A 10,925-nucleotide genomic window follows, 5' to 3' on the forward strand; every position below is an offset into this window, starting at 1 on the left:
ATGAGTTGAAAACTGATCTGAAGCCTCTTTCTCACCTTCTTCCTGGGTTAATTAGAAACAGATAGGCATGTATGCAACCTGGAAACAGACAGGCTTCAATCCAACCAATGCTGCCTGCACTTGCACTGCATCATAATAAACCATGCACAGTCAGTCTCCCCCCACCCACTCTCCAAAACAAAAAATATAAATTAAAAAAAAAGGAAGAAGAAAAAAAGTGAAGAATAAGGAAGATTGCATTTGAAATTTGAGATGCCAAATCGAATTCCTAATTATCTACCAGATCAAATCAAAGTTGGCTTAGAATTCCGTTTGCGGGTGATTTGAGTGATTGATAGAAGGGAGTTGGAATATAATTTAGCATATAGACATAGAGGAAAAAAAAGATACATGCTTTTGCATTGTCTGAAAAATGAAGAGGTGCTATAATATCTCGTCAAGAGATTTAATTGGATACACTTATTTGTTTTGCTGGAAGTATCTGTATGACACCATCATAATTAAGCCCAAAGAGTGCTTATTATTGTGATTTAGAATGGGCTTGGCACGAAGATAATCATGTTTAATGATTTGGTTTAGGGATTGGGTTGAGAGATTATGTGTGAGGTGTAAAGACAGGCTAGAAAAGTGGGGATGTGATTGGAGCAAGACAAGGACATATACCTACATCTTTTCTTTTGGCCTTGTGCAATTGGGATTTGTAGGACAAATTAGGAGGAGCATTCATTTACAAAACCCATTTGAAATGTCAAGTCTTTCTGTGAATCAAGTAATTCATTCTCCATTACGAAAACGAACAAATAATGTCTTGTTAATTATGCTCAAGTGGGGAACAAATCATGTCTTGTAATTTTTGAACCGCATAATCAATTTTTTTATATTGGGATTCCTTTAGCAGGGCAGGGAGCCCGGGAGGGTTCGGCAACATACAATGAATATCGGGTCAAATTAACAACTAAGATTGCATCCCTAGATGAGAGGCCACGACAATCACAGCATATCACTGCTTTTGATCTCCCTGTTCAATCCACTGGTCGTGCTTTCAGCAAACAAAGCTTGAGCTTTTTTATTTTAGTGGTTGAAATTCCAAAACCCAATTATTTTAATAAAATAAAAATATGTAACCATTCCATTGGGTAATCTTTCTTTGCACATTGTCATTGTTTTGAATTCTGATGTGAATCTTCCACACGTCATATTGGGATTTATACAGTTATGTTTCTGCTCTTTTTTTATTGTGTGTGAGTGTGACTCCAAGGTATTCACTATTAAATGCATATGGAAAATGGTGCATCCTTTTAAGATTTCTCATCTCTCACATTATTTGTGCTAACAGTACATTATTTTATGAGCTCTGAAGTGTTTTTTTTTTTTTTCTTCTTGCAGAAACAATAAAGATTTATTAATACAAAATACTCAGAACGCATCCTTAAAGGAGGTTCTTGCAACACAAAAAATATAAAAAATATAAACAAAAATGACAAGATAATGAAAACAAATATACAACTTGAAACCCAACTCACTTGGACTTACAAATGAAGTTATGGATTCATTTTATTTCTTTTTACTCCATACGATTCACTATGTTGAACTTGACATGAACGACATGAATGGCGTTGCGCATACGATTCATTTTATTTTTTGTATTTTGTTTATAAAAGTAGGAAAAAGAAAAAAAGAAGATAAAAAAACGAAAGAAGAGAAGGCGACGCGCATACGCAGCACAATTGATGTGGTGGATGTGGTGGTCTCAGATATACATAAACTAGTCGAGTCTCCCACCAGTGTCTCTGACCAAATGCCAAAGCCCAAAAAGCCAAAGGCCCTCCTCAGAACAGACGAAGCGAGCCCCACCCACCCCACGCACAGACAGAGTCACGAACGATTCACAACAATCACACCCAAACAACACAAACAAAAACAAACAGACAACCTCAGTCTCTCTTCGACTTTTTCTATTTAATATCTCTCTCTCTCTCCCTCCAAACGGAAGCCCAAGGTTTTTCTTTTCTTCTCAATTCTCATCATCCAAACACACCAACCCAAAATCGCCATTCTCAAATGCTTTCTTCTTTCTCTCCTCCCCCTCCAATAATTCCACTCTAAACCACCCCCCCAATATTTTAATTCATCTTCCTCTTCCTCTAATTTGACTTCCCAAACCCCCAATCATTTCTCTCTCTATCTCCATTAATCTAACCATATATATATATATATATGCAGCCTTGTAGCAAAGAAATGCAAGATATGAACTCCCTCTTAAACTCTTCACCTTCCTCCCAACTCTCTCTCCAAGACCACCACCGCCACCTTCAACTTCAACCTCAACAACAATCTCACTCTCACTCCCATTCTCATTCAAGGCCACACCTCCATAACTCTCACTCTCAGATGCATCCTCAAATTCCTTCCCCCTCCCCCGCTCACTTCGACTCCGCTTCCCACGACGACTTCCTCGAGCAAATGCTCTCCACCCTCGGCCCCTCGTCCTGCTCCTGGGCCGACGACACGCCGCCCTCCAACTCCGACAATGTCGTCTTCACTTACGACGACTCCGCCAACCTCGCCACCAAGTTCCGCAGCCAGCAGATCAGCGCCGGAGCCGGTGCCTCCAAATCCGCTTCCACCTCCGCCGCTGCTGCCGCCGCCATGATGCTCCAGCACCAGCTCATGATGTCCAGATCAACGTCCGCCGACTCTGGCTTCGTTCCCATGGCCTTGTCTTTGGGCAACGGAGACTTTGACCGCTCCAACAACGACGTCGTCGAGGGTTCCTCCTCCTTTAAATCTCCCAATCCTGTGGTGAGTTATTGTCAAACTTACTTAATTAATTATCGCCTCCCCTCTCCTCTGCTCTCGTCTCCTTCCTGTATATAATCTGAATTCGCCAATCAACACCGACGGTATAAATGTAAATTAGAAAGAAGAAAAAAGTAGTGTGAACTGCTGGGGTGGCGATAATATTATATTATAATAATTTTTACAGGGAGGTGAGGGGGCTTCTTCTGTTCAAGCCCTGTTCAATGGGTTCTCTGGATCACTGCATGGGGGGGCTACTACTCAGTCTCCCAATCAGCATTTTCACCAACCTCAGGCCTGCCCTCCCGCTCTATTTTCTTCTATTTATTCAATTATTATGATCTATTGGCTTCTGTGGCAGTGATTAGTAGATTGATTTTGTCGTCCATGATACAGGGAGGCTCGCTGCAGGCACAGAACTATGGAGGTCCAGGGGCGGCGATGAACCAAGGTCCGGCGAGTGGCTCGGGTGGGGGCGGGGGTGCACCCGCACAAGCCAGACCCAGAGTCAGGGCGAGGAGAGGCCAAGCCACTGACCCACACAGCATCGCTGAAAGAGTACGTTGGGTTGTTTCTTGGTTTGTTTGTAATTTGTTGTGATCTGACTGAAACATATGTGGTGGTGCTGTTGCAGTTACGGAGAGAGAGAATCGCAGAGAGAATGAAGGCTCTGCAGGAGCTGGTTCCCAATGCGAACAAGGTGAATTAATTAATTACTTGTCAAATGAATAGTTTAGTTATTTATGGGCTAGTATCAATATTCCTTTAATTAAATATTTGTTGAAGCTGTTCAGTTGACAGTTCCCATTTCCCGAGTGGGACACCTCCGGTTCTGGGTTCTGTAAACTGACGCTCAGTCAGATTGCAATTCATTTTTCTTCCTGTGGGGAGGGAGAAGGGGAGGAGAGAGGCATCACAGTGAACACGTGTCACGCATATAATAGGGAAGGGATTGCATCACAAAGTCATGTTCCCGTACACTTCCTTTGTTTTTTGTTTTTTGTTTTTTGTTTTTGTTTTTTGTTTTTGGTTTTTTGTTTTTTGTTTTTTGTTTTTGTTTTTGTTTTTTGTTTTTTGTTTTTGTTTTTGTTTTTTGTTTTTTGTTTTTTATTTTTTGTTTTTTGTTTTTAAAAAAAGAGGAAAAATATTGAATCATCCTTCCGTGTGTATTTGAAAACAAGCTGAAGAAAAGAAATAATAAAAAAAAGAGAAGAAAAAGAGAAGGTCCCGAGCCGTACTCCGGCACGAACTTGAGGGCGAATGGGTTAGGCATAGTTAGTTATACTTGCATTCTTGTATAATATTTTGACCAAAGAAAAAAAGTATTATTATTTAATGGTGTTATATTGTACTAGCAAGCCATACTTACTGGACCGCAACTAAATAAGTTTAGCATATTTTTATATTTTATATATATATAATAGATTTGAGATTCTAGGATGCAATAATCTAATGAATTTGGGTTTTGGAATGACAGACAGACAAAGCTTCAATGTTGGATGAAATCATCGATTATGTCAAATTCCTCCAGCTCCAAGTCAAGGTACTCTTCTTCTTTATGTTTTTTCCTTTCTGGAGCTGAGCCTGAGTTCATTATTTCTTAATTAAAGAAAAAGAAAGATTCCCTAGTTGACATTGTTTGCTGGATTAGATAATGATAATGAAATAATGGATTTCTAAGTAGAATTTTGGAATGGTAATGGGTGTGAATTTGTTATGTTTACACAACATGTAGGTTCTGAGCATGAGCAGGTTGGGCGGTGCAGCTGCTGTTGCTCCTCTTGTTGCTGATGTGTCCTCTGAGGTAAATTAAAATGAAGAAACCCTTTTTATCATAGCAAGGACTGGACCCAAAGAAAAACCCATGTACATTACATTTACATATGATGCTTTCCACATAAAGAAGAAAGAGAATGGAAAATCTGTTTAGCTGTTGTTGTTGTTGATGATGAAAAAGAAGAACCAATCCACCATTCACATTTCCCTGATTTCACCTACCCAAAGGAAGGAAAGTACCCAGCTAGCCAACTCAAAAACTCAAAGCCCCAAACTTTCCATCACTACAAAACGACAAAACAAAAGCAGCACGCGTGCCCGCTTTCTCAGATTCCACCTCTCTCTCTCTCTCCCCCTCACTTTTCAAACCTACAGACAGAGAGAGAGAGAGAGAGAGAGAGAGAGAGAGAGAGCTCTTTCTTTCTCTTTCGGCTTTGTATTGTATCCTTTCCCTTTCACACTGAAAAAAAAAAAAAAACCCAAAAATAATAGTTTAATGTTTTGGTCGTTCCTGTAGGGAGGCGGTGACTGTATCCAGGCCAGTGCCAATGGCGGGACCCGCGGCCGGAGTTCTAACGGCAACCAAACGGCCTCCTCATCTAACGACAACAGCATGACGGTCACGGAGCACCAAGTTGCCAAGCTGATGGAGGAAGACATGGGATCCGCCATGCAGTACCTCCAGGGCAAGGGTTTATGCCTCATGCCAATTTCCTTGGCAACCGCCATCTCCACTGCCACGTGTCACACCAGGAACCCCCTCATCCACAACAACAACAACAACAACAACAATAATAATAATGCGGTCATGGCATCCAACGGTGGCGAAGGGCCCTCCTCTCCCAGCATGTCCGTGTTGACCGTCCAGTCAGCCACGATGGGTAACGGTGGGGTCGACGGTTCCGTTAAAGACGCGACCTCCGTCTCCAAGCCCTGAATCGTTAAGTGTCGTCGAGTGAGAGTGACCGACCGACCCAACCTATTGGCTTTTAGTTTTTACTTTATTTTTAGGCGACAAATGAACACACATAGTGACGTGGGACTCTCTTCCAAGGCCGTGTGTGTAATCTAAAGTCTACGAAAATAAGGCCTCACGACGACGCCGTATTTGCGAAGACTTTGGGTAAAGCTAACTGACAGCAGCAGAAGCATAAATCCTTTTCTTTTGGTAAAAGAGATTTAGGGGTTTCTGTATTTTAATTTTACTTTAATGTTGCTTTTTCATGGTATTTGAATTTGTTTTATATTTGCAAGTTGGTTGGCTGGCTGGCTGGCTGGTTGGCTGCCAGTGGCCCAGCAGTGCCGATGATTGTACTACTACTACTACTACTAATGCGAGCATGTTTATCTTGAAAATCACAATCATGTTATTATGAAATGATTAGAATTTTAATAACGATGAGGGAATTATTAAGGATAAAAAAAAGGTGTCTATTATCTAAGCTAAGTTTGTTTTGTGGGTTTTGGGTTGTTGGCTTGGATTATATTTTTGGTCAACTGAGTGTCTTATTATAGTTTTCGACAAGGAGAAGGCCCTAAGTATTGTTATTATTAAGGATTAATAAAGAAAAAGGGCGGGGGTTGATTTGATGAATTGTCACTTGACTTGTTGTAGGAAAAAATGACAACAAAATGGCAAAAATATGTTGTTTGTTTATTATCGGTAGCTGAGAAAGAACAAACCGAACCATCCGTGAGCTTTAATTTTGTTTTGTTTAAGTGTTAGTTGGAGTAGTGTGTTGGATGTTAGGTTGAAGTTGAAGAAAGCAATATACGAATGAATATCAAATTGTTGTGTGTTCCCTTTATATATATATAAGTTGGGTGAAATGGGAATGGAACACATACAAAACCTAAATCGCTCCTCCGTCCATGAAGGTTAGGCAACCTACTAACTTAGACTCGGATTTTAACCCAAACCAATGCTTGCTTAATTTGTTGTAATTATCAAATTGTAATACAAAAGCATATAGTTATATATAGGCGACACTGCCACAGGAGGAGGAAAGAGTTGCGTTTGGGTAATGAACGAAAGTACATGAAAGCCTTTGCTCTTCTGTTTTTTGGGGTCAAACAAAAGTATATGATACTTGAGGTCAGGCTAGCATTCTGTGCGCTGATGATTCAAAGCGTGCGAATAACACGACGCCGTATTGCCATTGTTGTCGTGCGGGTGGATCCCACAGTACCAAACCAAACATATATATGCTGACGTAAGGCCTACGTTCATCCAGCTCCAAGTTCCAACCATGTAAATTGTAAATTGTAAATTGTAAATTGTAATGTAACAACTCCCCCAACTCATAATCTCAAATTAAAATGTCATTCATAACAATAATAAAACTAAAAAAGAAAAAACCCTTCATCAGCAGAGCATCAAGTTTGAATCCCTCTCCCCCTTTAAGATATTGATTCATATGAATGAATCTGGTAATGAGAGAGACAGAGGCGGCACAAGTGATTTGAAGGTTTGATCTTCTTCCGAGATCTCCTCAAATATGAAATTGAATGATGCACATGGATCATGGATCATGCAATCCACTACTTAATGCCACTTCATCATTCGCACATTGACCCTCCAATACTAAATACTATTATTATTATTATTATTATTCCCTCAGAGCCCATAACTCCATCCACTAAGACTAAGCCAGTCAAACAGATTGCAATATATGTTTTTTGAGAGTGCTATTTCAGACTGCTAGTTTCAGTGTTCAGACTTGAGTAACAACAACACAGGGGTGTTCATTAATTCAAATAAAGCTGTATGCAAATCAGAAAGCAATCACATTGAAAATTATTGTTGCATTCTTGCACAAGTTTTAGTGGTTTCTTTTCAAGACTAACTCAAAACTCTTTCCCTTTCTCTCTACCTTCCTCCACAGAAATGCAATTGCAGTGCATAAGATACATGTACATGCAATTAAGGCAAGGAACAGAAAAAATAATAAAACAACTTAAAAGACTGACATGAAATGAAACCCTGATGATATAATATTTAAATCTGTCCGACCATTAGCTAGAAATGCAATCTAATTCCACACCCAACCCATCAATTTGATTAGTTGAACAAGTTAACAAAACGGTCTAATTGGTTTGGTTATGCGGTTGATAGTCCTTAGTATGAGTTGTAGGTTCCTTTCCTTTATAGCTAGCTGGTTCTAGAGAAAAAGGTGGAAAAATTACCCAGCATTCAAGTCAAACTGGGTTGTCAACCAACCAGTTTGAATCCATCGTGCAGTAAATTGCTCTTCAGCTGTCAGCTCCTATTCGGTTGTCCTCTTCATCATCGCACTAAGTTTTAGGGTACATTCTGAGAAAATGCCATAACATATAATGGACAGCTAATTCACAGTGTGAAAGTCAGTTCAATGGATTGTGAAAAATGGTGCCTCACAGTGTGAACTCATATCAGAACTTCCATAACAAAAGTTAACGTAAATAAGCTTCAGATTTGGCAGGAGAAAACAGAAATTTTTAACCTCTCAAGTGGTCATATCTAATATATATATATATATATATATATATACTCTTTTTTTTTTTTGAAAGGAGACGAAATTTTATTGCAAAGAAGATAACAAAGGGTACAGCAAAAACAAGTGGTCAAGGAGGCCACACAGAACGGTAGAAAAACAGCGTTCCAATCTAGGAGGATAAGTTGAAAATTTATCCCACTGAACTCAGAGGACGTTGAGGCCCAGAGGGATGCCCAATGTCTGATTCTGTCCCATAACTGAGCACTATCGTTCTAATTTATTCTCGAAAGTTCTTCTATTTCTCTCTCCCCAGAGTCCAGACAACCCAAAACACTGCCATGATCGCGCAGTACCCCAACACCACCCCCTTCCTCTTTCCTCCAAAAAAGTTCAAACGAGCTCCCAGCATCCCACTATCAATATCAAAAGCTAATACCCTCCTCAACTCTTTCAACTATATCTGTAGAGCATCTATACACGACACAACACCTCATTATGAGCTATCTATCTCAATTCTTCAGTATGCAAACCAAAATATACATGTCCACAAGACAAACGCCAAGCAATTTTATCTAGCAACGAAGGTAGCTCAGCTGGATAAGAGATCATTTTCCACCTTAGCTTGTTTCGATCATTTGGAATAGTCGAACAATTTTACAGAGTCTACTGCGAAAGCATATACCAAGGAGAAAACAATTTCACAAAGATGCACACGGTCTTATAGGCTACAGCAACACATATATGAACCAACTCCACAAAGCTTTACCACCAGGTCCATGACTAGCTTGGAATCAGAACAATGGCATTGACAACACTTCATTCTTGCAATTGCCTAGATGTCTTAGGTGTGTCAAGACCATCAAACTTATGAAGAATAGTAGATATATAACAACTATAGTGAGCATTCAGATTGATATAATAAAATTTTACCAGAAACATCTTGTCAGATAGACACACCTTTCTTTTCCAGTGCTTCTTATTCAAGCAAGCACAAATACACACCTAAAGACTCACAACTTTCTAACATTGTACCACCTCTGCAAGCCTTAAAACCATTATAGATCTCTCCCGCTGACTAATGAAGCACTCAGTAACTCACCAGGATGATTCCTTCATTCTTCAGGGGCCAAGTCAAGCCTTATACCCCTGCCAAAATCGATAAAGGTTCCATTCACTTCGATTATTTTTTACAAGAGTTTCTCGTAAATCCATTTTTCTAAATTTTAATGTTAAAAGCAATCCTACTCCCACCCAAGTATTCCTAGTATAGTTACAACATAACAGCAAGGAGTCAAAATTAATGCATAGAATCATAGCAGTATTGTGATAAAATAAAAGTGCAAATGTATGTAGTAATCTTAAAGCATAGACATTCCATCCATGAAAATAAGATCAGAAAGTGATACTACAGTTTTTCTTCATATGAAATCTTTAACCATCAGAAGTAAGCTTTAGGCAATTAATTCTATATCTCGCTATTGCTGAAGCCTGTACAACTACAAATCACCAAAGCCAATACGAGCAACAACATTTTAAGCTAACCCATCAAAACCAAAAGTTTAACTACTTGTGGTAGGCTTGAAAGTGTAAGGCTGTGGAAGTGACAACGGACCTCTCCTCGAATCTTTATCATCCAAAAGCCTCTTCAGACTCTTGTTCTTGCAGTAGAGAGCATCAAAATGCTTAACCTACACCATCAAAAACCCCTGCGATTAGATACAAACAAATAAATAAACCCAAGAAACTAAAACTAAAACTACATTAATTATGGTCCAAGAAACCCAAAAAGGTAAAATGGAGATTGAGACTTGAGAATGAGGATTTTACCCAAGAAGCACGGCAGTGATTGACAAACTCCTCCCTCGAAGCTTTGCACTCAGCTGGGTACAACAGCCCCTTGGAAGCGATTTCAGTCTGTTTTTTGTCCGATTCTTTCTCCAAACACGCATAGAAAGCGTCTCGAGCCTTTTCAAATACACACAATTGCAGATTATACCCCCAATTTCAATCCACAGCATGCACATTTACGTTTACAAAAAAACAAAACAAACAAAAAAATAACGGATAGAGAGAAAATAAAATAGGACCTTATAGCAAGCTTGTCTGGAACTAGAGAGTACGTCAGTGTGAATCTCATCCGGGCTTCGTGCCGCGTAAGCTTCCGTGGCCATGGCTTCGATTCGAATTCGAAAGCAAGGAAAACAAACCTCTGCTTTTGTTGAGTTGCTGTGAAATCGGTGACTGCAATGCAACAAACGGAGTGTGAAAGGGGAAGTTTGCGTTTGCGTTTGCGTTTGCGTTTGGGTTTGGGTTTGTATGTACGAACAAGACTGAATGGGTTTGGTCCAGTCCAACCCACCAAGTGGGCCTCTCTTATCTTTGTATATAAGCCTGATTGATTGTAAATTATTAAAATTCAACTGTATAAATTTTTCTTAATAATGATCAAATATTGAAAAGATTTTTTTTTAAGAGAGAGAGAGAGAGAGATAGAGAGAGAGGGGACTGCCGAGTGGGAGAAACTGGAAGGAATTGTAGAACAAGTTTTTTTTCTTGGCTCTTACACATCACGTGATCAAATAAGTTGTTTTAATATCAGTGTCACATTTTGGATTGGCTCTTCCGTGGGCATAGCACTATATTATTCTTTTTGGGCCACATACCCTCACGATTTTGTTTCTGGGAACTCACAAACTCACGAGCAACTTCTCAGTAGGTCTGGAGGTGGGCATGTATATATAAGGCACATCACCCTCTTTCCGTTGGTCGATGTGAGATGTTACAATCAGAATTAGGGTGAAGTCAGAAGTAGGAGAGAAACTCTCATGTAACGGGAATAACATTTTTTGCTATTTTTGACCAATAACGCAATGA

The 10,925-nt window shown here is 39.6% G+C and overlaps 2 protein-coding genes across 4 annotated transcripts; one reads left to right on the forward strand and one right to left on the reverse strand.

Moving 5' to 3' along the window:
* Positions 1,633-6,001, forward strand: LOC18770899 (transcription factor bHLH66). Of its 2 annotated transcripts, XM_020568546.1 has the most exons (7): positions 1,634-2,802; positions 2,987-3,094; positions 3,196-3,357; positions 3,434-3,499; positions 4,277-4,342; positions 4,535-4,603; positions 5,093-6,001. In XM_020568546.1, the coding sequence occupies exons 1-7, from the start codon at positions 2,218-2,220 to the stop codon at positions 5,510-5,512; spliced, it is 1,476 nt and encodes a 491-aa protein (XP_020424135.1). In that variant the 5' UTR covers positions 1,634-2,217; the 3' UTR covers positions 5,513-6,001. The 2 variants fall into 2 exon arrangements, with proteins under 2 accessions (XP_020424137.1, XP_020424135.1); XM_020568548.1 differs by lacking the exon at positions 2,987-3,094 and having other exon boundaries at positions 1,633-2,802.
* Positions 8,917-10,439, reverse strand: LOC18771348 (cytochrome c oxidase assembly factor 6). 2 transcript variants are annotated; one of them, XM_020567642.1, is made up of 4 exons: positions 10,139-10,344; positions 9,879-10,016; positions 9,664-9,739; positions 8,917-9,197 (listed from the first exon to the last, which is right to left on the reverse strand). In XM_020567642.1, exons 1-4 carry the CDS (start codon positions 10,220-10,222, stop codon positions 9,190-9,192), a joined length of 306 nt encoding a protein of 101 aa, XP_020423231.1. In that variant the 5' UTR covers positions 10,223-10,344; the 3' UTR covers positions 8,917-9,189. The 2 variants fall into 2 exon arrangements, with proteins under 2 accessions (XP_020423231.1, XP_007203472.1); XM_007203410.2 differs by lacking the exon at positions 8,917-9,197 and having other exon boundaries at positions 9,353-9,739; positions 10,139-10,439.

This window comes from Prunus persica, chromosome G7 (genome assembly GCF_000346465.2).
Source record: "Prunus persica cultivar Lovell chromosome G7, Prunus_persica_NCBIv2, whole genome shotgun sequence".
Lineage (NCBI taxonomy): Eukaryota > Viridiplantae > Streptophyta > Magnoliopsida > Rosales > Rosaceae > Prunus > Prunus persica.